Consider the following 27726-nt stretch of genomic DNA (forward strand, 5'->3'; position numbering starts at 1 on the left):
GTGGTTATGTAAAAATAAAGAGAGCAGAAGGGGAAACATGTGCAGTGATGTGATCTCTCACTGCAAAACACGTCTGTAGTAGGTACACAAAATGTAGGCCCTGCAGTACTAATCTGAATGGGCCTACTGTACCAAAATGAAGCGCAGGTCACCTTTCCACCACTACATAGCATGTCACTGAATTCTGCTGATGTTTAGGTGTGGCACATGGCCAGTAGCCTGTAATTGTTAACAACAGCCCTTCAAGGTTATGTAACCTCTCTGTTGGGCCCAGTAAATTTAGTTGGACAAAACCCATGGGAAGTAAAAACACTTCCCAGGTCTCCATTCAGGTTCCTTACAACACTTCTGCCTTCCTAATTCCCCCATTTCTGATCTCGCTGTGATCTCAAACTCCATCCTGTAACTTTTGAAGCTGGACTTGCACCACTTTCACTCCAGCCAAATCACGGCATGTCAACCTCACAAACATAAACCACTTACCTGTTAACTGTTAGCACTGCCATTACTCTCGAGGCAAACACTAAAACTAACCACAACAAGCCTTTAAAAGGAATCTCTATATTGTTTTGCCTTGTATAGATCTGCTTTCTTCCTTTCAAGCTTCACCAAACTCTCAGTATATCCACCACATTTTGAGTCGAGCGGGCCACCAGGGTTACGCCCAGGGGAAAATTTACTTAGGCAGTGTAAACCTTCCTCTGGTAGCTCGATGGAATGGGGGCAGATAGACGAAGCACATAACACAGTCCACCCTATTTAGGGTTGAGGGAATTGTGTTTTTTTAATGTCCGTCACCACCAAGCAAAGTCTGAATGAAAATGAATGCATTGTGAAATGTACCCTGAACCGTACGTTTTAGAAAAGTAATTATATAAACAAATGCATACAAATCAATTGAAAATCATCTGGACCTGGTGGTTTGAGTTTTCCTAAATAAAGTAATTGCTTTAGTAATGTATTCTCAAAATCTATCCATTTGCCATGAATGAAAATCGATATCCTTCCCATTTTGTGGTTGTATTGAGGCAAAATGTTCCACAGTGCTCTTATGTTGAGGTATTTGTTCAGGAGTGTATAAAGTCATATAAGATAGGGCAGATTAATTTAGAATATTCTCCTTTTTAAATGTAGAGATTTTATCTTTATTCAGAATATATTCCACTTTAGTAGGTTCTTTTTTTATTTTAAAAATGTTTGCCAAAAGTTCACAAGCTTTATTCTGTCCACCATAAAATTTAGCATTGGACATAAGATTAGTGGACGCGTTTTCTGTCTTTACTGTTGAGCATAATATTGTACAATTCTGTTTCACTTTCTTCTTTTATTTGACATGCATGTGATGATGACATCCCGATCTGCTGCTTTGAAGGAGTTCCAAGCCATTTGAAAATAAATATTACTAGTAGAGTTAGGATTAAAGAATGCAACAAAAAATTTCCTAAATGCGCTAGCGAAGAAGTCACCCATTAAAAGAGCATTGCTAAATCTGCATTTTCTATTTGCATTCAAAGTACATAAGGAATTAAAATCAATACTGATAGGGGCATGATTGGATATTAGAAACTTGCCGATTTCAGCACTGATTAACGTTTGTACTATATGTTTACATACAAATATCAGATCAATTCTGGACTGGGAATGCTGGATTGGAGAGAAAAAAGTATACTGCTTTAAAGTTGGATTACAATCTCCATGCGTCAAATAGCAACCTCTGAGAAATTGTTTATTCATTTTACTTTGGACAAAAGTACATTTAGAATACCTGTTCAGAAAAGTATCAGAGATCTGGTTGTAGGCTCCACCAAGTATTAAAATGCCATCAGAATATTTGATTGACTTTTGAGAAATCTTACACCAAAAGGAATTGCTGGTTTGGTTTAGACCACATACATTAAAAATACTAAAAGCCACATTTTTTTTTATAAATGACTCATTCCCTCATCATCACTGTCTTGAGATAGAAATTTAAGATCAAGATGTTTATCACACACATTGGTCATGCCATTTATTTTCCTGAAAATGGAGAGGAAAAAACAAAGCCTCCAGCATCTTTTAAGCTTCAATATTTCTTTTTCAACAAGATGTGTCACTAACAGTAATGCAATGTTTGCTTTAAGATTGGCATGATAGTAAAACCCTGTTTCTGTTGATCCGAGAGCTTAATCCCCTGAAATTACATGAAACCACTCTAAGTACCGTACAGAAAAAAGTTAAGACCAAGAAGGCTACACTACAGAGAAATGACTCCGAACAAACATAGAAATAGGAATATATGCATCATAAATGTGTGAAATTGGCAAAGAAAGCAAAGTAGAATTATGTTAGATTTGAAAATCAGAGGTTCAGGAACTGAATGCAAAAGAGAGAGAGAAAAGAATAGAGAATGAAAGATAAAGAGGAGCATAAACGCAAGAAGGAAAAGGCACATGCCTGCAAACTGAATAACAGGTTGCGGGTCTTGAGTCAACATGATAATGACACCTCTGCGCTCTATGGCGGATCAGGAGATGACCATGTATGAGGGAACATAAAGACACAACGACAAAGGTTGAATCTGATAATCACCTGAAAGAATAAACAAGAAAATTAAACATTTGCATCCATATGCATGAAAATAGAATTGATACATCTATCCAAAAATAGCTCTCAGCCTATGATAATCTTCAAAAGTATTCATGTTTTCCACTTTACAGTAATCCCAAAATTTCCTAAATATGGTAGGATCTTCATTCGTTGTTGTCCCGTTTTTATATGTAACTTTGAAAAGGCATTGATGAAAAAGACCAAATCTACCATTAGGAGGTCTTAAGTACTGGTTTCATTTGTAAGAATGGTTTTGTCTGCCAACAGTAGCTTTTGGAATATCCTGAGAGAAAAATAAGTGATTACCAGACCACGAAACTTGCTTCTTTGCCTTTGCAACCATAATGACCTTGAGTGCAACACCGTATTCTAGGAAAAGGTTGATCACACCTCTTGGTCTGTCCGATAAAGAAGCAAAATGTATGTACTCTTTGCATATTTAAAGAAACTGATGATAGCAAATCTATCAGTTTAGGCATAAGGGTTTAAACAACTGAATAGATCACTCCTTTCTGATCCTTCTGGCAGGCCATAATTTCTAAGAATATTCTTCCGGTTGTGTTTTCTAAATCTTCTTTTCAAAAAAGTTATTTGTAAATGCATTTTGTTGATCCTTGCATTGAATATACGACGTTACATCGCGGTGTTTACACAGCGATACCTTTACAACGCAGGCATTACAACACAAGTTGTTCAAAGACTTGCGCTGGAATGCTCTGGACTTAGGAATAGTATGATTTAAAATTCCAACTACAGCCTGCGTCACGGTAGGGAAGGTGTTGGAATAGTAAATCATACTATTCCTGATCTTAGAGCGCCATCCAGCGCAAGTCATTGTAATGACTTGAGTTGTAATACCCGCTTTGTAAAGGTATTGCGGTGTAAACACTGCAATGTAACCGATGTTTCCCCCTTGCATTAGAGTCCTCCAGATCACTCACCCATTGTTCAACGTCAGTCATTCTTTTTGCCAAGTGAGTCCATTTGTGATCCAGTTTTTGCAATCCCCTATTAGTTTCTTCAATACATGGTTGGAAAGCTCTGTTCTCTTCCAATAGTAATTCTATTGATATGGAGGAAGGTGGTAGGAATATTGAAGGGGGATCATTTTGGGCCACTTATTTGTAGAGTCATTGCGGTTTTGTGACTCTTTAGTATAAGGGATTGTGAAGTGTTTGCCAGTCGAAACAATTTTTGGAACCAGGATGGAGAACTGGAATTTTAATTGACAGATTGAGTTTCTTCCGTAGTTTCAAGACAATATTTTTCTAAGTTCAAAGTATTTCCAGATGACTGTAAATAACAAGTTGTGTAAGTGAGCCTTAATTTTCTTTTTTTGCTCATGCAGAAATCTTCCTGATGAAATATTAGTGAAGATGTCAAAATAAGTGGGACCACTCACTGCTAATGAAAAAATACATTTCAGCTAGAGCTAAAATAATTATAAAAGTAATATTTAGAAACTCGTTTGTATTAAAAGCTCTTACTTAGCCTGCACCATTCATAAGCATAAAGATATTTATCAGGGAGCAACACTGAGAGTATATTCCTCCATAATATGAAAGGATACCTGGACTGGTAGCTGAAAATGAAGAGGATTTGGCATTTGTGATTCTCTTAACTTGCTGCTACAACAGATCAAAAAATGAAGCTCAGAAATGTTATCTTTATTTTTTTGACATTGTACTATCATACACCTAAATAAAATGTCCAGTTGCCATCCATAAAGTCAAGGATTGTAACAAATATGTAAGGAGTATCCTCTTTCAATAAGCCACGACTCTCATGGAGCTGGGTATTACATTCTACATTAACCATCTTTTTTTTCGCTAACATAAGCTCATTGCAAGTTTTATTCCACAATGCGGGAGATGTACGTCCTGCCCTTGATCTTTAATCAACGGCTTGTTAAAATTATGATTTTCACTCTGGCTGTAATCCCTTTGCAGCACATCAATCTAAGCAAGTGTGATGCCCTAGCTTTCAAAGTAGATGTCTAAAATAAACAAACTAAGTATAAAAATAAATGTCTCTGAAAACAAAGCCAGATATATAGTCAACATACTCTGCCTGGTAAATAACATGAAATGGCTGCTGTGACCTGAGGAGACAGCTGCTTGTTGTATGCAAAAGGCCCCTCACATACAAAAAACATTTACTTTCAGTTTCCAAGCACAGCATTGGAAAAAGGATGACTCACATGTTATATTGAAGGTTTGTAATTTAGAATATAAATTCACTGCTGTCATTGCAGAATTTGTTCCCAGCTCTCATGGAGCTAAATCAGCAGGCAACCGTGTTTTCTCTGTGTCAAGCCATGCACCTCCTCTCGTTTTAATTATAATTTTGCACAGCAGGCCCAACTAAAACAGACGCCAGTCCAACACCACATAACCTAGTGTTCTGAAGTGTACAACACATGGTGATGTAAACCTCATTTGTACTCTAATTAATGCAATATTCTCATCCACCAAATTTCCTTTGGTATTGAGTTGACTTATTCAGCCTTCTCACAAAACAAGACTGCGTTGGATGACTTACAAACTCCCTTGTTCAACCAATGACTTTATTTTCAGTAAGAACTATCACTACAATCTAAGAAACCTCTTCAAAACCCATATTGTGACACTCAATAACATTTCATTTACACGAATTAACTTTCCTAGCAGTTAATGATGTCCATCATTTATCATTTTGTTCCTCTGCCTACATGCCCACCACATTTCACATAATTATAGATTTTGCCCATTCGTTGAAAATTACGCTACATTGATAATTTAGAAATGTCAGTTTGTTCTCATTCCTAATGGTTTAAGTCAAATTCTGTTCCACTCCTTCACCATTAAATATGTTATTGCTGTAGGTCAGACCATACATTTTTGGTCTTATCTAAACTACAGTGTACATGCCCTGAGGTTACATTTTTAGAAATCTATCCAGTTGTAATAAGCTATTCTTCTTTTACAAATCTGGTTTCATAGTAAATAGCTAAGGCTACTGAATATTAAAATAATTGAACCCAAAATAAATTAAATTATCAATTAAAATAGTTTGTAGACCAGGTCATGTAATGCATTCTGCTCCTATGGGATCTTGACACTTCATTGTCCCCTGTTTGCTAAGCAAATGGTGGCACTATAGAAGGTGGTATAAAATGTCCATGTGTTTTAGGTGTGTTCCTGCACTGAAAATAAAAAGATGCCTAATTTACATGATTGAATTTAACATTCCAATGGGCATATGTTGGCTAGATCCCTTATTCTCTACTGCATAAGTCACTGGAGAAATATTCCTCTCTATGGCAGAGAAGTCTGTGAGTTTAGGGTTGTCTTGGAAGTCTTCTGTGCCCTCCTTCCTGATGGAGATTCAAGGTGGGGGCTGAGCCAGTGAATACATAATGGTCGGTAGAAGGACACATCACCCATCAGAGTCCTATAAGATGTTGCCCTGGTACATCAAACAGCTGAGCTTGGAGCAGTGCTGTAATATTTGTAAGTAATTTCACAGAGAACTCTGACCAAAGAGGTCTTGCAGTGTGCTAGAAGAGAGCATGTCCTCTTGTGAAGCCCATGACAAAGCAACTGCAGAGGGTCTGTAACATTTCTAAGGTCCATTTTCACTGTGCAGACAAAAGAGCACCAACATAAACAAAGTCTGTGCAGTGGCCCTCTCTAGTGGTTCAGATCACATAAAGTGCGATGTGTTTATTTACCCCTTTTCCTCTGTAGTTTGGATATGGGCACACACAACTACACGCCATGTGGTCCATCCTGCCACACTGTCAGCACTTGGGAGTAAGTACAAAAGTTTATGAAAAGATAAAGACCTGGAACAAATGTGTGTCAAAATGTGACTGGAAACTGGTGAAACTAAAACAATAAAAGCAACAGAGGGTACATGACTGTAGAGAAGCAAAACATCTGAGGGCAGGAGACCTAATACGGTCTTCTTTTTTGGCAACACCTATAGGGACTACGTGAGCTTTGTTAAAGAGTAGAGGATAGGAATAGGAATCTAGCTTTGAGAAAGTCTTCTCTATAAATTTCATGAGGTAATTGGACTCAAGATAACATTAACATTGCATAGACTGTTCTCCAGTGTTTGCAAGAAAGGACGGTCCTAATCCCTACAAAGACAAACCTAAATGAATAATGTTTGTAAAGCCATTCAGATCTCAGGGACTTGCTGGACTTCCAATTTGAGTGCTCCACACCACTCTGAATGTTCAAAACTATTACAAGTTTTCTTTAAATCCTCTTATAAATCTATTCAGATTCCCCTAATTTCTTTAGGGATCTATTGATAAAAATTCATATAAAAGGGCCATAAACTGATCCAGGCAACTACAGATGAAAGCAGTACTACAATGATAGGTCAATTGTCTAGAACCCCTTAATATAATGCATTGCAAACCCCTTACAGCCTCTTTTAATTGACCTACACAGGGGTATGTGGGATTCCCTACAGGAATTGGGAATAAATGCATGCCACAGATGAATTACTTAATTGGTTTACAGCAAGGATGTACACTAGCAACTATGAAACGATGACCGTGTACCCTTAGTGCCTTGTTGGGAACCTGCCTCTTTTTCTCTGAAGTTAAGTATTTTCGTGGGCCACATACTTATAACTGTGTGTGATTTCATCTTGTTTGACCTTACTCCAGTTTGTATACAGAGGAAATTACAATCAGAATTGATTATTTGTTGATGCAAATGGTTTGTGGGGGTAGCCCGCTGTAAGTAGTTAAAGAGTAGCAATATTTGAGCCATATTTTTTTTTCTACCCTGCCATAGAAGCTCCACAAGAAGGAACTAGCATGCCTCGATAATGTTCACTCCAATGAGACTACTATAATATTTTGCAAGCTTGGAAAACAAGATGACATAGTAACCAATAATCCTCTTGGTCCTCTTCTAAGGCTGTGACTATATACCATCACCACATCTAACAAGATGCAGTTGAATAAATATTGAACTGTGGAAAGCTTACTTATCAGTCTGACCCAGAATATCACTGAAAGCTATCACGTTGGAGTTAGCATTGTGGACCTTTATCCTGAAAGTTTCTGCACAGTTTAATTGTACCGTCCTATAGTTGGCCCATACATCAAAAGGTTCTTTATGTAGCTTAATGCATTTGGAATTAGACCGCAAAGGAAGGACGCTTCAGTTCATTGCTTCTCTGATGCAGGATCAAAGCAAGTAGAAATTAACAGACCAACAAATGAGGTCCACATAGTCTCTGTTAGGTCAGTGAAGGTTTCCTCAACACATCAGAGCTATCAACAGGACTTTACTTTATATGTATTCATTTCTACCGGAGTCAAACAGAAGGTGATGGAGTGGATATATATGAGGTGGAGGTGAAAAACATTATCCGCCACATATATTAACAAACTATGCCGATATTATCAAGGGGAAGATATAATGGGAAGTATAGATTTACTCTTCTTTATGCAGTACTTACATTGACAATATGTTGGCAGTCAGTATTGTTGAATTGATATAAGTACAGGTTGATGTAAACACTTGGATATTATGGCATAACACCATCAGTCTCTGGAACATAAACCGTGGGTAAAACATGAATACAATGACAGCGTATTCTCTATTTGTCACCAAGGGATTCACAACAATTTGCTTGTTCTCTTACTCTTTCAAGGATTGAAGGCCCCACAATGGTTTTTGAAATCCATAGAATAACTGCACGAGGTGCACTTTATAACCATGACCTTGCTGAACTGTAACTACATGTTATCATCTTTTTATGTTTGTAAACATTTTCTTGGTATTAAATGTATTATTTTAATGAAGCCATTTAGTTCTGGGGAGGTATATGTGCAAACAATAAGTAATCTTAATTAGATTGCAGTCTGTTGATGTTTTGAGAAGTGTTTTTTCCCCTTCTTTTGTAATAGCAGTTAAACACTCTTCCAAAAATCTGGTGCGTTAGCAATTCTCAAACATATAGGCCCCTTCGCTAATTTTTCACACATAGCATATGATATAAAAATTGTCAAATTCAAAATGTCCTTATTTCTCACTTTTGCTATTCAAACATTCCTGTCTCATAAATTAATACCCGTAATTGCCCATTAATAGTAACCCCTCTTTATTGGGGTGGTCCTCACGCAGGACATCAGCAACCTAATGCCAAGGAATCCATGCAAGACATTCTTTTATTTTGAGTTGTTGGCTCTTCCAAGGGCTGCTACTTTAGGTTGGTGTTTGGAAAATACAACCAATACTCTCTTTATAATCTTGGAAGACCGCCTGCCCATGGGTAATGTACACTCTGCTATTGGACTAAATGGCATACTAAAGCTTGAAGATCTGCCAGAGAGTAACTTTTGAAATTGAAATGCAAAGAAACAAGCATTGTAGTCTGCCCCATTCTTAGCATCAGATATTTGGATGTATGTACAGCTGCACAGTTTGGTAGAGTGATGACACTCTGTTCTCTTGCGCCTTTTGTATACTGCAGATGTATTTTTATGGCATGCAGATTAGTAGTACGTTGTGCTTTGTGCCTAGTGAAGTGATTGCACTGTGGCAAGATGGCTATCTCCTCAGCCATAGATACTTTGGATTTATTTGTGGGGTAGCTATGTCATTATTCTGACTAATGATTCTTTTGAAATTTTTGTATCATAGATATTTTGTTTTTGGAAGTGTAGTTATCAGCATTTTCTACAAAATGTTGATTGGAGAACCGCCTTTTTTAGTATATTGACTACATTGTCTGTCAGATCTTAGGACTCTAGGTGGGTATTTTTTTCCTCTAGAGTAGCTCTTAGGCTTGCATGTTACACCATCATTAAAATAATGTATTCAGTTAAAAAAATAACCAAATGCAGATAAAATGGTTATTATTAAAAATACAGTAAATAGAGCTTTTAGACTTAATAAATACCTTTCTAACCAGGTCAATATTGTCAGTTAAATGTGCTGCAAGCAATAACACTAGTTGAATGTATGCAGTATATCCTCCCGCCACTCGTAATAAAGTGCTACTGTGATATTAACAGATTTGTCTATGTAATTTTCTACTGCCTGATAGATGAAAACAGGTGGGAGTATTTGTAAATATAGCATGGAGGGTAAACTTGCCGCATGTCGGAATAGGTTTTGGAAAGATTCTTTTAAGTGCAATATAAAGTTTGGAAAGAAATTAAGTGCAGAGTAGCCTGAGGGGAGCATACTTTTATGTAAACCATGCTCAGAATGGGCAACAAAAAGATGTACGCTGTTGAGCATAAAATGTGTGAGGGAGTACCTATGCTGTGGGTTGGTAACTAATTATGGTTCATTGCAAATGTTAACATGGTGGCAAAATAATCTGTTACCATATCTATTAGGAGATCTGGTACATTCTCTTTCTCTATGACATGTGTCAAGGAAATGGGCATTTACGGAATCCTTAATGGACTCAGACATGCGACTTAGACATGCTTTATGGATTACTATACAATTCTGGTGGACCCAGGCTAGTACATAATGTGTTTATATAGTTTAACTAGGGCATCTTAATAGCTTTGTCCAATTTCAGACATTCAGTTGTTACCAGCCTATTAAAATGTGTTTCCTGCTTGGTCTACATTGAGCTCCAGACATAAAGGTATGCAGTTTCAATAAGACCTGAGAATTATCAATGCCTAGTTTGGCATGGTAGCTATATGCTGAAGTACTGAGAGGAACTGCCAGCAGTCTCCTAAGGCATGCATTCTCAGATTTGTGGATACCCATTTGCTCTCGAAAGCCCCAAAGACCCACTCGATAGGTGGCTAATGTTCTGCATTTGATCTCAGTTTGGATAGGAATCTGATAAGAGATTCAAAATTCTTGCAAATTCCACCATCTTGACAGTTCCTAAAGCCTTCCAGCCATCTGTATCCTCCAGCAACACCCCTAAATATGGAAAGGGAGAAATAGTTTCAATCCTTGAAGTTTTGATAGTTTAGGATCTCGACTTGGTTTGGGTGGGACAATTGAGCGTCATATGGGGTTTGGTTGAGTTTAGAGTTCAGTCAAGCTGGACCACAAAGGAATTAAACCGATCTAGAAATTACTATAGGCTGATGGGGGTTCGGCCCATCAGTACTGAATCATCAGCATACACAAACATTGGAATTTGGGTGCCTCTTTGAGGTCTAACATGTGGTTCTCTAGCCCACTGATATAAAGTGTAAATAAAAAAGGGTGACCATGTAGCCCTGGTGCTGCCCCTTTTCGAGTTAAAGGGCACAGTGGTCTCGTCATTAGAGGCATATCTCATGCTAGTAGTGCCGTCGGTGTGCAGCTGTCTCAAAAAAACCATAATAGGCTTATCAACCCCCACTTCAGACACGATATGCCATGATTTGGACTGATTTACATGGTTGAAGGCTGAGCTGAGGTCCACAAAAGCCAAGTAGAGATGACCCGGCTTGGCTTTGGTATGTTTATGTATCGGGAGGTGTAGATTGAGGCATTGTTAGGTGGTACCCAACCCTGCGCAAAATCCACAATGTAGGTCGGAGAGGATGGGTTTTTTCCTGAGCCCAATGCTCAAACCGGACCAGAAGAATTCTGAATGCAATTTATGCAGTAGATCTGATAATTGAAATAGAGTGATAGCGCCTAGGTTCACTTTTATCACCCTTCTTAAAAAATTGGCATGATAATCAAGTGGGACCGTGACTGAGGTGGGCCATGCTTTGCACAGCTTCTCAGCACATTGGTAACCAGAGAAACCCAAGAGAAATGTTGTCCCTATAGGGCCAAAATGTGCTTGATCCGGTATCGGAGCCATGTTGTTTGCAACCTATTGATAGCTGCCGCCACATCAGACAGCTCAAAGTCCAGTTTGATCAATATGTCTACGTAAGGGTCCCCATCCCATGGAGATGGCTTAGTATTTGATGGTGATTGTGAGTTCACCTTAGTAAATAGGATAAGCCATTTATCAGGACGAATCAATGTATCCCAGCCAAAATCAGTAGAAACCCTAAAAAAGGGAAGATTGTAACTGATCAGAACTGTCCATCATACTAGCTGCTAACGGGGAATCCCAAGTGTCCTCTGGGATTTCATTTTTCCTGTGATCAAGGGCTTTCTTGTAAGCTATTCTATGGTGTCGAACAGCATCCCAGTCCTTGGCTACAAACTTTAATGCAATCATGAATTAAGGTGGGCATGCGAACAGTGGGAATCAAACCATCTAGCAATTCTCCTCTCGTGGTGTCGCTGAGGGGCGGTCAGGGCTTCCTTAATCACGCCACATTGGACACCATAAGAGCTAACAATTGCTTAGGTCTTTGCATTACACTCCAAAGGGTAGCATTATTTCTACATACAAGTTCGTATAACATTGAAATATTATAAATATAATACCAATTCATCAAGATTTCCTTGTTTTGACAGACACTATGGGGAATAAATTAGCTGGAATTAAAATAGGGGTACTACCCATAGTTACGGAAACTGAGAAACTTTTGATCACTAAATGCATTTTTATAACCATATGGTAGAGGAAGTTGGAAATCATATCTAAAGTAAACTGCAATTTATGCTTAACCACTAGCAAGTTTAAGCCATCCTCCTAGGCAGTGTGAAAATAATATGTCAGAGGAGCTGAGAAGTCCACAATAGACAATAGGAGGGAGTGGCAGAGTTGTATATAAAAATCTACCGCCCAGACTATAGGAACATTAAAAACGTGGCTCCTAGTAAAAGGATCCAATTCTCCCGTCAGTGAGGTAATGACATCAGTGTTGAGAATGTCAATATTATGATTGTAGAACTGTATTAATAAACAGGTTTTTTTTTGTTTGCCCTCAAACCAAAGTAATTGAAAATGTAGGGAATCAAGAAATGACAGTGATTTTTCCCATAAAATGAACCTGAGACCAAAGTGAGCAGTTCCCACCCCCTTGCTCTTGTTGAATTAGCAGCAATGGTGGGGTGTTAGATTTAGTGTAGCCAAGGTCTCTTGTAGGCAAATCCGGTCATACCCTCTGATTGGTCTTGTCCATTTTGGGTTGTTTTTATCTTGACATATAGCCCACAGTGTTTCAAGGAACACGTTTGGAGACTGTCAGCGAAGCTGGTAAGGGTGGCACCATTGTGTGCCCTCCCTTGAGGCAATTAATGTAGTTGAAGTGACATTCTCATCAAATGCTTACTTTGATTGAGAAACGAAATTAGGGGAGACAAATGTATTCTCTCATGGGGTTAGTGGACCTTTAACAGTCTCAGGACAGAATGAGAGCCTGCCAGGTGCCTCATCAGTAAATCAGTTGATGACATGTTGTTTAGCCAGGGGAGCGTATTTATTGGTGACAGGCATGTTAAAAAGGAAGGCTATAGTGTGCTTGTTAGGGTCAAATACCACAGGAGATTTACATTTGCTTTGATTGTAAAATAAAATACTCCATAGGCACTGCCTTTAACATACTGTGAGGCATAAGTGAGGATTTTAGTAGTCCTAAAAGGGAACATGCAACATTGGCTCTCCTGAAATGAATAACTACACAGGCATTGGTACCAGTCTTTGGCCCATTCCTGATCTGTGGAGCACAGCGAGATATTAAGATTTAGTTGTGCCAGGGCATTGCGTTTCCAGGTCTTCCAGTGAACAGTCTTGTTTATCAGCTGGTCACATTCGTCATTCTGAGTTGTGTGTAGTGATGGGACCCCTGTAGGCACAAGGACAGATGGTGTTTCTACTGGGAGTAACTGAAAGGAGAACTGTTTGCCCACAGCAGATGGAGCACAGGTTCTGGTAACAGTTGGGGATCTAGGTTGGGACAGGGGACAAGACAGGACTATTTTAGAGTTTGTATGCTGAAAAAATCGTTGCTGAAAAAAACTGGCACACCCTCACTGGGACAAGGGGTCAGCCTGTCATCTGCTGTAGCAGTAGAAGCTTCGTTAGTCTAGTTGGTCTTATCAGGAAGGAGTTTTTGACCAAGATGTCTTCCCCCATAGATTTCAGTCTTCCATAAACACAGTCAAAAAGCTTGGCACCAAATTCTCCATCCTGGTCATTTGGGCACTGAGCAGGGAGAATTTGCTCATACCCCCAGTCCTTTATCGCCCACTCGACAAAAGGCAGAGTTAGTTCTTTTCACAGCATTAGCATTCTAATGCAGGAGGCAGGTTCAGTCGTTTATCTTCTAAGCTGGAAGCAATCCCACTGTATTGGATAGAGGTTTTGTGCCAATGTTATCTGGTCAACCGATGGTGGAGAATTTCCTCAGAGATGTATAGGTTGGCCCTCTTCCTCTTATATCTTGCCCTTAGTGACAGTGAGGGAGCCATCATGCCAGAATTAGAGTTAAAGCCTGTTCTGGCTGTAGGCTGCACACTAGAGGAGAACCCTAATGATGATGTTCTGGCTACACCCAACCTTTCCTTGATGAAATCAATCTCTGGTTTAATTGCCCACCAATGGAGCAAGTGAGTGGGCGATCCTTACTACATGAAGCAGCTGACTTTCTTTTGCCTGTTTTGACCAGTAGAAGTTTGGTTAGAGTTGCAGAAACCAAGAGGTAGTTCCATACGTAACATCTAGAAAGGGTTACATTATTAGACACCAAGCTAGCCAGATATTCGGTATCTATGGAATGTTTTTCAAAATTCGCCTGTAGCCCGGATAATTGCTTGAGGCTATAATTCATCCAGAGGGTGTGTTGAAAGAAAATATATAGTAAGCAACCACAAGATCTAATTTTTATATCGTGGTTCATGTGGATGCCAAGTCTATAATACAGTTTCACTTTGAAGGGAGACTTTTTCTCATCAGGTGTACCAGCCAATTAATTATACTACGATCCGAGGACCTGCAGATTTCATGAAATCATTCATCTTAATTTTGAACAATATTTTTGTAAATAGTGCTAATAGTCATTTTAAGACATACTTTTTTATTCTTGTTTTTGTTTGTGAAATTTATAAATTCAATTCCAGTAACTTTGTTACTCAGTGTTTGTTTGTTATAGCGCTGGCCGAGTACTTCTCCAGTTCACATGGGCTTTCCATGTGACAGATCACGTACTCCAATAAATCCAAATTCATCTGCCCACAACAACTCACATCTTTTAAACATCAGCCTCACGTCAATCCTAAGCACGGACTTCAGCCCAGAAATGTAATACGTTAAAATTCATCTTGTACAAATACGAATTTAAATACCTGATGCTCAAAACATCTGCCTATGGACCAAAACCCCATGATTGTTTGTTAGAAATACTCTAAAAGCTGGATGCTACTGTGAGCAAACTGAAATAGACTGTGCCCAGTCAACCTCTGTCTTAAAGTGAACTGTTGCTGAGCCCCACCATAGTCAAACAAATTAGTGACTAAAATTAGGTTTCACCGAAGAATCTTGAGCCTATCCTTGGTCACTTGGCACAATGGATGGGACTTGTCAGATAAAAGTGCATGTGGTGAATGTACAGGAATGCCAAAGCAATGTTAAAGATAAGAAATAAATATGTTTTAAATTCTCAAACCAATTAAGTACACATGCAATGATTAAAAGATAAAAAATCAACAGAATTTTAATGCAGGGATCAGGAGTTATGAAATTATGAAAAAGCATCCATAGAAAGCCATGGATAATCTGGGCCAGATGTAAAAACATTGGGAATACTGATTTCCTAATTGCGATTCTCTCCGAACAGCAATTAGATAATCAGTATTCCTTATGTCCGAAACTCAATGAGTTTCATTAATAGATTCCTTGGGGTTTGCAAATCAACCTACCTCATGAATATTAATAAGGTAGATTGCAGTTTGCAACCCATTAGGAATCCGGTGGCCTGCTGAGGTCAGCCGACCACCATGTCTGTGTTTTGCTTTTGAATAAAGCAATCTTTATTTTTTATTTTGTGCGAGCAGGGCAAAAAGGAACCTGTAGGCGAGATGGGATGTACGAGATCAGATACTATAGATTTGTGGTAGTGCTGAATGTGTGACCTGCATTGCAAAATTATTTGTGCAGCAGAAGGTATGAAACTGCTGCACTGAGATCACTTCATCTTCACAATTTGTTTTTTTCCCACAACTCTTTAAGTTTACGTTCATCTTGAAAAATAATTTTGGAGGTGAAAATTGTCAGTGGGGAAGGCTGGGACCTGCCTAGACAGGGTTACACTAGGACAAATACATTATCCATCAGGTTTCACTGAGCTGGACCAAGTACAACGCTGTCAGCACTTTACTCTCAAAGTAGTAGTGGGGAGCAATCACAAGGCTGTCGGGGAGGATACTGTTGGGGTATATTAAGTCTAACACACACATTCCAGTCCCAGCACATATCAAATCACAACAGTAGTTGACAACAGCATAAAAACTTGAAAAAGCATGACTTTGTTCTATTTGTCATATGCCATCGTTATGAAATCCAAAGATTACAGTAAATAGTCATCCCTTTTGAGAAAGCACTCTCACCACGTGACCCAACATTTTCACCATGTAAAATATGTATTTCAATTAGTCCATTGTACTTCACTCGCATATGTTCTAAAAACAGATACTATTTGGAAGAGAAGAATGCATTCATCATTTTGCACTTTTTCTCTGAAATGTAGACTTTTTGTTGTTGAATTTTTACAGTTCCTTAAACCTGAACCAGTTATTCTTCAAATTGCCTGATTTTTCGAAAATCTAGTTTGGTCTTATTGCAGCTATGCGACTTATCTGAACCAAAACATTATGCACATTTGTTAAATACAACTTGACTTTAATGTTCCATTCAATATAAAGTAACATGTTTACCTGTTTTGCTACTTAATTTTATACTTGTCCCGAAACCTAAATTCAAAATGTGATTAAAAAGTTGCCGCTCTTTTTTTAGACATGTTCCAGGGTTCAGACACGCCTATTTGACTTTGACACCGAGTAGCACAGTAACGCCACCATTCAATGCGGCAATATTGTTTCAGATGCGAACTATGAGGGTCACAATGATGCATTGTTAAACCTTCTCTGTTTTACTGTTGTGTTCTCACTGCCTCCCACCAGCCTCACTCCTAAACACAATTCTGCTTTGGCAACTAGTGCTCCTACCCTGAGCGCAGTTATTCTTGGCGTTGTAGTTTATTCATTGCCCTCAAAATTAAGGTTTTTCTCTTGAGAATCTACTGTATCTTATTTGTTTGTTCTAGTCACTGTTTTTTGAGGGATTATCTAATATTTATAAACTTTTAAAACTCGAATTCCATTCCATTCATTTTTTCCTTATCTGTTCCAGGTTTTTCTCCTTGGCAGCTTCATTGTTATGAATATCTTTCTTTCATTTTCTTTCTGATCTGTCATACAGGAGTGCGCCTCTTGTTTCCCGAGTCTTCCAGGTCATTGACTTTCTCACACTATAAAAGGATTAAAAGGCGTGTACCTTTTAGTATGTCACACATTTCTCTCCCTTTACAGTTGGTTGCTCACGCTGAATGGTTTCCTTTTTTAGACATTCTGTTGATTGTTCATCACCCTACCATTCCACTGTCTACCTTCCTGGAAGGTAGTCCTCCCCTTTAATGTAATTATCCTGCTTGGTAATCTGCACTACTAAAACATACCCATCAAGAGGTTTTTTCCCTTCTGGATCTCCTCGTGTTTTCTTCTGGAGGATTGGTGTTCCAGTCCTTATTTTGTATTGCACCTTTACATTTCTAATGTCCTAGTCTTTGAATCTGAGATGGCACATTAAAACAGCAGACCTAATGACAACAAAAGACCTAGAAATTAAATCCTCAACCATGCTTAACATCACGCCTTGTTGCACGATAGCATAGGTCTAATCTCAGCATTACTTCATCTCTCTTTTTAGACTTCTCCTTTTGGTCGTGTCATACCCTATTTAATTTCCACTACCTTCTAATGCCTCTACCAGCTATACCCGTTACCTCTCTCCCCACTGTAGTGCATGCATCCTAGTGTATCAGTTTGTAAGGTGAAATGGTGGCACACTGTGAATGTAAAGGAGAGAAAGCACAACATTGATTGAGCAGTATACAGAAAGAGAGAACATTGCAGTCTCAGGTGGGAGGTGAGGACAGCCCTCAGCATGGCTTACGTTGGATTGAGTGACCGTCTTTGCTGGTGAGGAAGACGGCAAAGTGCACTATATGAGCTGGGCAAGAATGAGTGAGTGGTGGCAGCAGGGTGGCAATTGAAAGCTTAATGCCACCCATATCTTGATCATCGACATCAGTGCTTGTATGAGATAAAGAACTAAATGTGACAAAAAAGTGATGATTCAATGTATTTCCCAGGTGTAAAAAAAAAAGTCCTCCATGCAGTGCACTGGAACCACCTCCTAGCAAGTGGCTGAATGGGGCTTACCTTAACAAGCCAATGGCTGAAAAGGGTTGACCAAATGCCTAGTCTGTGGATACTGGAAACAACAGGCCTTGCAGACAACTGTGCGGTTAAGGCAGACCTAAAAAAAACATAAGGGCTTATCTTCCCTTTTCAAAAAAATGTGTATGTCTGCTTGCCATGCCAGTACTGAGAACCTGGTTCACAGAAGGCTATTTCATATCAATGCATTGCTGTATAATTTCCTAGACTGTTGTGCAACTGTATCAGAAACTCAGCTTGCGCTATTTTTTAAACCGTTAGTTAATAAGTATATTTTTACTTCTTAGGCTCATATTAGGAATGATGTTGACCACTGCATTCCTCTCCATGTGGTTAAGTAACACTGCTTCTACCGCAATGATGCTCCCAATTGCAAGTGCAATTTTGAAGAGCTTATTTGGAGATGACGAAAAAGATTCTCAAGTGTCCAGGCCCAGCGAAGAACATTTCGGTAATACTGACTGTCTGAAAACAGCAAATGGTTTCAAATGTTTTTGTTTATGTTCTTAAAGTAAAGTGCACAATTTATAATATTGTTTATTGTGGAGCAGTGATGGCTAAAAGGGCAGGCTCATGCCAGGTGTTAAATCTTGACAAGGGATACATGTGTCAAACTTTATTTCTAAAAGGTGGTCATTGAAATAGTCTGGTTTTTCTGAAATTCTGGCATAGATCTAGCCATAGTGGACCAATGTTGGTTTCCCTGAAAAAGAGAGGGAGTCCTTTATTGAGAAACACTGGAAAGCATGTTTGCAAAATAATTGACCTTCGGTTGGTATGACCACTTAAAATAGGATATCAAGATATATTCATGGTACATTGTCCTCCTTTTTGGTTAGTGTTTGTTTTTCCTCAGAGTTCATTCCTGTTCTCCCATGCCTAGTTATTTCACACAAAAAAATTACTTGTGTATATTTCCAGGCATGCTAATAGTTTCTCTGGCTCTGCTAAGGACATTGCTATGGGCCTTAACTGGTCGAGGGTCCATTTGTAATGATGGAAGTGGGTGGGAGGTATAGTTGTCTAGTACTTAGGTTGCTGGCTTTGGATCATGCAGACCAGGGTTTTAACTCTATTGTTAACAATTAACAATACATTGTATGATTCCAGGTAAATCACTTTATACCTTTGTCCTGAATGCTGAACATGTGCAATGTCAATATTAAGAAAGTGTTCATTGTCCTGCCTGGTACTGTCTCAACACCCTTTTCATCACATTCTGGTACTTGTAACCTAGTCTCAACCAATCCCCACAACTGTTCTACATTTTGAAACTTGCCTTTGCAATGCTCCTCCTACCACAAACAGTGTTGTCTATACAGTAGCAAGCTCCTCCTTTGAGGCAGGTCTGAACTTTATCAAAAACTATTTTGCCTCCAATGTAATATTCAGATTTTGCACAAAATACCATGCACGTTCAGTTTTCATTTATTTGCACTTTTATATTTCAATATTTGACAAGATTCTAGGTAGCATTGCTGGATTTTCATTTTACCCTTAAAATTACATGTTACTGAATGACATACTTGCAAATTTCTAGACCTGAAACAACACAACCTATCACGAGTTACCAATTTGTGTCAAAGTTCAGGGCGATTTTGTTGTGTGAATTCAAAAATATGAAGAATATGTGTTACTAGTATACGAAATATATGGATTGTGTGCACAACAGTATAACAAAGATTTATCAAGTTGTCTGAAATATGTTCTATGATCACAAAGTAAATTTGTAGCATTAGCTAATAACTTTTCCATGTGCCTTATAGGGTACCGCTTCTGCAGGGCCTAGTTAAATGTACCCTAAGTAGACAAAGAGGAAGAATAGAGTTTCTGTAAAATGTACCCCTGGGAATTATATTGTTTTGGCAAAACAATAAAACCAATATGTTTGGATGAATGACAAGGCATTCTAAATTCAGATCAATTTCATTAAAAAAAAAAACGTGCTCTATTTATTGCTAGGTTTCTGTTTCTCCCACTCTTCAAATATAAAAGAAAAAACATTACGCATTTTTGGGCTTGATTTTTTTCGTTTATAATTGCTATTTCCGGTCTCTGTGGAAACAAATTGCAGTATTCCCATTCAAAATTACATAAAATGCATGTTCAATATCTACTTAAAACCAAATTCTTGACATGCTATACATATATCTTTTGCAAAAAGCTTAACTTTCGTTCAAGAAAGTAAAGTGGTGGTGACTGGAGTTGACAGAAAGCACATCTTGGTTTTGATAAATAGTTTTTTTTAGACTGGTTTACAACTCTACAATAAGGGCAAAGGACCGTGGGCTGAATACGTTTGAGACTTTAACCCCCTCCGCCTTGAGAACTGAACAATACATGTCCAGACCCTAGCATTTCCAACAAGATGATTCTCATTATGCGCCCTGACCAGATGCCAATGTTCAGCTTTCCAGAGCAAACTATGCTTTCATCCCGCCAGGTACACTTTTTTCACAAAGAAATCTGCCCTCTTGAGATGTAATTATCTAGAACTCTCCACTTCTATATAAAACTAGACTTCATTATGTACTCTTATCTAACTACCCTCATGTACCATGTTGCCTATGGATCATGACTGCATAGATTGTAGTCTACACTCAAGACCTGTGGCTCCAGTTAAGACCAGAAGCAACCTCTCTACTCGTGTGTGATCCTACAGAGACTGGTCCACCACCACTGGCTATAATGCTTCCTCCCCTGTCACTCCATCTGTCATCCCCAGTCACTCCATCTGTAACCATACTACTTCTTAGAAACACCTACATGGTACATAAGCATGGTACAAAAAAACGAATATAATTCTACTAAATGAATTAAATGAAAAGTTATTGACAATGGTCAAGAGTGAGAATATTTAAGAGGAGACATTTTGTACCCAGACTAAAGGGGAAATGTGAGTGTGCACGTGATAAAATATTATTTCAGATAAATGTGAGCATCCAAATGAAACCTGAAAATAAAGATATGGGAGATGCTTGTGTTCCTATTCAGAGGAGACATGGCCTGGCAGTTCCGGGTGCACTTTTCTTCTAGTGAAGCAGGGCCAAGGATGATTTGATTGTGGCTTGAATATTTCTGAGGTTGCATAGTGTATGAAGAAAAATAGATTGGATTGCGACCCAAGCAATTGTCTGTGGCTAAGACTGTTGCATGCATTTCACCACTTATTGTGTTTTTGTCTTTGGGAGTAATACATGATTTATTCTCAGACAGGCAGCGAAAAGCAGTAGTGATTTTAAGAGGGATTTAGATTCAATCTGTGCATGAATGACTCCGTATTCAGAACAAATGCTATTAATAACATTGCAACGGATTTTGATTAATAATATCAAATTTATTGGAACTAAGGAATGTTGCCGTCTTGTTTATTTCACAAATGTATGCTCATTGTTTCACACTTCAGGATATTACAGATGGGAGGTCCTTCGTAAAATATTTTTTTTCTGGAAGAAAAAGTAGTAAAATGTAATCAGCAGAAAATGTTTAAAAGTGACGATACCTGTATTTCTGCAGTGATTTGCAGAATAAATCTTAACAAAATTAGCATTTGCTTACTTTTGTAACAACATAAATCTTTTACCTGGACAAATTCTCAGGCATCATAATGTTTTCTTCAGATTTTCAACCTTAACCGTGATAATCCGCAAAATCAAAATTGTTTTAATTCTGATCAATGTGTATGTTGTACTTGCATTAATTAACGGCGAAATTCAGTATTTGCTGAGTTGTTTTCCCAAGATAGCAGAACCTGAAAGTTAGAATTAACCAGATAAAAACTATAATATTGTTTCCTGAGAGTGCAGTGCAAGAAGAACAATGCTCACTGTTAACCCTGCCCAATTTGTATGTGTTTTTCTTTTCTATGTTACAGTTTTGCAGTCCCTCTTATAAATCTTCCTCTTGGTGACTTTTGCCACTTTCCCCAGTGGTATTTCTTACTCTACCATTCTCTTCCCAATGTTCATCTCTTCCTAAGCACTGGCCCCCTCCACATCTACTTTTCACATTGCGCTCTCCATTCCTAGTACTCCTTTTCTTGCTCCACACTTCCTCCTCCAACCACTCAGCACCTCATCTTTGGAAGCACCACCCTTTTCCAACTCTGCTCCACTGCATTACCACCTCTTTGTCATGCTGTGAATCACTTTCTCTTCCTCTGCCAGATCTTTTCCCTTCTGTTGGTGAGGCATCTAAAATTAAGGTAATACCCCAAATGTGGGGACAGGAAGTGCTCTATAGCTAAAAAAAGACATGAATCTGCTTTTTCTGTGCAAACATCACACACATGCTAAATGGCCACACTGATGTTTTTATTACTTTATTAGCTCAGTGTTTATCGAGGGTGACATTGAGGAAATTTCCCCACTACACTTTTTTTCTATTATACTTTTATTTTAAAGGATATCATTTAGCACAATTTGTTGAAAATGTTAGATTTTACTTTCATGTACTATATGATTATTTAACACCCATCCAGGTGATTACTTTTTTCATGAAGTGTGCAACCTGTTTGGAGGTGTGACTTTGTAAATTTGTAGTAGCAGATTTCGCTTGCTTTTCCTTTCTTTTTATTTTTTTGTTTATTGTTTTTGTTAGGAAACCTGAATTGAAGTTCTCGGAGAACATATGCTAGAGTAGTGTTTATGATTATGTTTTTTGATTGCTTTCTATTAAATATAAGATCTGTTACTTAAACATTTAGGCAAGTTAATATTTATGTAAACAAATTTCACTTCATTTAATTGAGCATCATAAAACCGTTTAAAAAGTACACTATGCAGGAGACAGGTTCATGTAGTAACACTTGCTCAAATATATCTAAAACAAATAGACCTATTTTAATGGTAAAATTAATTGACTAAGGGGCATATGCATCAACCAAAGTAATACCGATTCCTTAATAGCGAAAAATAAGGAATCGCCATTAAGGAATCGGTAATTGGCATGCATCAACAGATTCGGTAAAATTTAGCGATTCCTTAAAAATCGCTAAATTTACCGATTCCTTAATAGCGGGGCATGCAAACGGCCCCACTAGCAAATTGCGAGTTCGGTAATACCGATTTGGCTAATAGCGACTTCGGTAATACCGAATTAGCAATTACCGAATCGGTAATAGCGAAATCGCAAATTGCCGCGTCGCACCGGGAACAGGCTGATGACATCACCAACCAGGAAATACTGCTGCCCCACCCACATAGCCTCGACAGAGGAGCAGACAGGAGCTGGAAAGAAGGACAGGCTGTGCAGAGTGAGGCCACACAGATTCTGCCAGTCACAGCACACATCCATCATGTCGCAGGAAGTGCCATCCAGCGCTGAATCTGCACGCAAGCGCAAGAAGAAGTTTTCTGACAGGGAGCTGGAGTACCTCATCGAGGGAGTGGCCAGCAAACACGACCACCTCTTTGGCAAGCTGTCCCTCAAGGTGCCTGAGACCGAGAAGCGGCGCATCTGGCAGCGCATCCGTGAGAGGGTCAATGCGGTTGGCGTCACTAGCCGCAGCATCGACGATCTCAAAAAACGGTGGTATGACCTCCGGAAGCGCGCAAAAGAGAGGATTGCTGAGAGGCTCCGGGAGGCAAGAAGGACTGGAGGCGGAACAAGCACTGCACCATCCAACACAGCCCTGGAGGACCTTGTGGAAGGGACGATAGAGCGGGAAGCCGTCGTGGGGGTGATCCAGATGGACACGTCCGGCGCAGCCACAAGTGCCCAAGGTAAGATGCATGCCTGTGCCACACCCAGCATAGCGTAAATCCATACCCATGCCCCCAGCCCAATCTCACTGTGTCTGCAGCTCTGGCACAGACAGTTCCACACATGACACTACTGCATCTTGGGAGTTGTAGTCGAGTCAGCCCAGAGTGCAGGCACAGGCGTAAATCCTCACACAACACATATTTTGTACATGGCTGTAGACTGTTCATTTGTTGGACCACAGAGGGACATTGATGGGTACAACACTATGTAGGTGTAATCATCCCACTAATCATGCACTGTTTCACACACAGATGCATCACCTGGGGACTCTGACGACAGCGACCAGCTGATCATATCTGAGACACCCGTGGAGTCAGACCAGGAGACTGTGCAGGATGCGCACGCACCGCCAACACCTGCCACCCCACCAGCACGACCTCCACCAGCGCCACAATCATCGGCACCAGCACCAGTGCCACAAGCCAAGGCACCACCACCTGCGCCACAAGCAACGGCACCAGCAAGCCAGCCTGCAGCCAGTGCAGCCACAATAACGCAGAGGCACAGGCACCAAGTTGCGCCCTTGCAGGAGATGGCAACCCCCCTCCCGCAATTGGCACCCACGCAGCGCACATCCACACCACCTGCTGCACCACATGGAGGCTTAAGACACGCACGGCGTCACAGGGCCCGTCGCAGTTCCGTCTCCTCAGCTGACCAGGATGTCCCAACAACCTCTGCAATTGAGGAGAGGATGCTGCGCACACAGAACCTGCAGGGAAGACATGTGGCTAGCATCAGCTGCAACATCGTGCGCCTAGCGAGGGAGATGCGCGCCATGACTGCAGCAGTCACCGACATGGGCTCCGCGGTCAGGGACATGGGCACGGCGGTCAGGGACCAGACCACTGCGGTTGCTGATGGCAATGCTCAGCTCAGGGAGGAGGTACGTGAGCTCACCCGTGCCATCAGGGAGGGCCATGAGTCCCAGAGGAGGAGTAACCGGCAGCTAATGTTGCGTTCTGCCGCCGCTACCAAGGCCATACAACGGCACAGCAACTGCACCGCTGTGTTGGCACGCCGCACAGTCTCCCTGCAGGTGGACCTTGGGCACTTCTGCGGTGATGTTGCCAAGTCACTGGGACACATCACCACTGCTGTGGAACAACTTCAGAGCAGCACATGCAGTGCTGCAGCATTGGGAGGGGATGACACCAGTGAGGCTGCCTCCAGTGTCAGCAGCGTGTCACTGGCAGAGGCCAGCACCAGGCGCCGAAGTTCGCGTGCCTCCACGGGGACAGGCCGTGGTGAGGGTTTGGATGCACCTGAGCGGAGGCTTGGTGTACGTGGCAAGCGGCACTAGAAATTTGGACATTCTGCAGGTCCATGGTGGAGCAACCATGGCCATCCAATTATTCTGTTTGCACAGGCCTGACTTTAAGGAACCTTTTATTTACATTTATGCAATCGGAGCATGATTCACAATGCTAGTTCTGTTGCACAATCCTCTGTGCTACTGTGCATTAAACAGTTGCACCCAACACCAACTTGTAATGTCTCATTTTACCCAGGGTCAAAAATGATTTTGCGTTATGTCTGTCCGCCTCCTATGGCCCTCTGCTGTGTTAGGGATGTGTGCCGGTCGTCGTTGGGCGGGTGGTTGGTCAGCCTGGGGGTCGTCATCCCTGTCCACCTCCATGGGTATCCCCCTTCTGGTGGCAATGTTGTGCAGCATTGCACATACAGCAATTATTCGACAGCATGTGTCTGGTTGGTATAGCATTGCGCCGCCAGTCTTGTGGAGGATACGGAAGCGGCTCTTGAGAATCCCAAAAGTCCGCTCTATCACATTCCTCGTGCTGATGTGTGCAGCGTTGTAGCGATGTTCCTGCGGGGTTGCTGGATTTAGGTATGGGGTTAGTATGTATTCCCGCAGGGCGTAAGCACTGTCACCTAGAAGATAGAAGCATAGACTTAGCATTGGTGATGTACATACATGTGTGGTGTTGGTGTGGGGAAGCGTAGTTCTACTTACCTAACAGGAGTCCCTCTCCAAATTCGCCATTGAGTAGTCGCCTGTGCATTCCACTGTTGCGGAAGATGTATGAGTCGTGTGTGCTCCCTGGGAATTGTGCCACTAGGTCCGTTATGATGTTGTTGGCATCGCACACAACCTGCACGTTGATCGAGTGGTATGACTTGCGGTTCCTGAAAAGGTACTCATTTGCTGACGGTGGGCATATGGGGATATGCGTGCAGTCGATGCATCCAATCACATGTGGAAATTGTGCCACCTGGTAGAATGCCTGTTTGGTGCGGTCCAACTGCTGTGGGGTTGTGGGGAAGCTGATGTGTCTTTGGAGCATTGTCAGCATGGCATCTAGGAATTTTTGGAAGAAGCGTGACAGTGCGCTTTGCGAGACACCTCCGGCAACCGCAATTACCCCCTGGAAACTCCCTGAGGCCAGTAGGTGCAGGCTGCATAGTACCTGAACGTGCGCAGGGATTGCATTTGTCCGGTGGGTCTGGTGCTGCAGTAATGGTTCCAGGTCTGCAATCAGGCGCATGATCATAGCGCGATTGAGGCGATATTTCTGGTACACCTCGTCCTCATTCTGGCCGAGCAGGGTTATGCGCAGTCTGAACACTCGCTCCTGGACCCTTCTCCTGCGCTGTCCTGCTGCATTGATCCGCATCCTCCTTGCAAGCACGTAGAGGGCAGCCATTTTGTGGGAGCCAACAGGGTCTCCTGGGCCAAATTTAAGGGTTTAGTGATTGCCTCAATCATTTGCACATGTAGGAATTGTTTTTTTTTTTTTTTTTTTTTTTTTTTGTGACTTTACCTCCAGGTTTTGATTCCCCTTATTTAGCTCTGGCAAAATAGCGATTTTTGGGATTTTCGTTATTAGCGAGTTTTGTTGCATTGGGGTGCGATTCGTTATTTGCTATTGGCAATTTCAGGGAGCTAATAGTGATTTCGGTAATTGCGAATTCGGTATTTAGCGATTCGGTAAATTAGCATTTTGGGTATTAGCGATTCGGTATGTCCGAGGTTATTTATTTAGCGATTCGTTATTTGCTCGGGTTTTGGGTTGATGCATTGGGATTGGGTATTTTTAACACAATACCGGGAGCTATTACCGAATCGGTATTTTACCGACTGGATTTTGGCTTGATGCATAAGGGTGATAGTAGTTAATGATCAGTGTAATGTGCCTAAAAGTATATTTGTTTTGAAGTGCATGTTTTACTCTATGCTGAGAACTGCATACAATGGTGCGGCAATTGTTCTGTAATGCTGGGAGATTGTTGGAACAATTTGCAGAAACCAATTAATAGAATATCTAAAATTGGTCGCAAATGGGACCCAGTCTTCAATTAGGGAGATGCGGGTGCACTACAAGGATTCCACTAGGAATGTATCAAGAGAAATATATGCATGAACAGTAATTTCAAGACATGCACATCCTAACGATGTAGTAGAATCATAACAACGTGACATATGCACATTTTTAATTATTTGAAGTAATTATTGGAGCTGACAATTGCATCTCTCTGGTGAATAAGCCAATAATATTTTTCAAGACGAGATTCAGAGTCATAATCAAGAGTCCCCAGGAACCAGTTCAGGTCCAAAGAATATTCATTACCATATTGGTCATCCTGTTTGGTCTGTTGTAAAATTGGTAAATAAATAAACCGAAATAGAAGAGTGAAATAAATATGTTTCACAGTTTTGTACAGTAGGCTTCAGGGACCTGCTCTTAAAAGTGCAACATGAATTAAACACAATTTCATCCATTTTAGGAAAATCTAATAACTCCAACTTCCCAGTCAATAGGGAGCCCTATGACTCAATCAGTAAATCATTAATGTTAATTATATTTGTTGTTTATTAGTGTTTACTTTATTAAATTGTCCCCACTGGTATCTCATCCATTGTGTTTACCATCTGACAAGGATGGACTTTTTTTCTGGTAACCCTTCATTTTGAACTTTTTAATCCTAATCTCCCTTTAGGCTGAGGAGGCAAATTTGCTTGCTTCAATGGCAAGGGATTTAGGACATGAAGGAGACTTGCCACATT

The 27726-nt window shown here is 40.3% G+C and overlaps 1 protein-coding gene across 3 annotated transcripts in view; it reads left to right on the forward strand.

The window, feature by feature from the left end:
* SLC13A3 (solute carrier family 13 member 3) overlaps positions 1-27726 on the forward strand; it is a 269140-nt gene that overhangs the window by 55079 nt on the left and 186335 nt on the right. For all 3 annotated transcript variants that reach the window (XM_085619309.1, XM_085619310.1, XM_085619311.1), the window contains one exon: positions 18221-18384. In XM_085619309.1, coding sequence (XP_085475435.1) covers positions 18221-18384 — 164 coding nt within the window. The remainder of the gene's footprint in view (positions 1-18220; positions 18385-27726) is intronic.

Source organism: Triturus cristatus, chromosome 7, assembly GCF_964204655.1.
Source record: "Triturus cristatus chromosome 7, aTriCri1.1, whole genome shotgun sequence".
Classification (NCBI taxonomy): domain Eukaryota; kingdom Metazoa; phylum Chordata; class Amphibia; order Caudata; family Salamandridae; genus Triturus; species Triturus cristatus.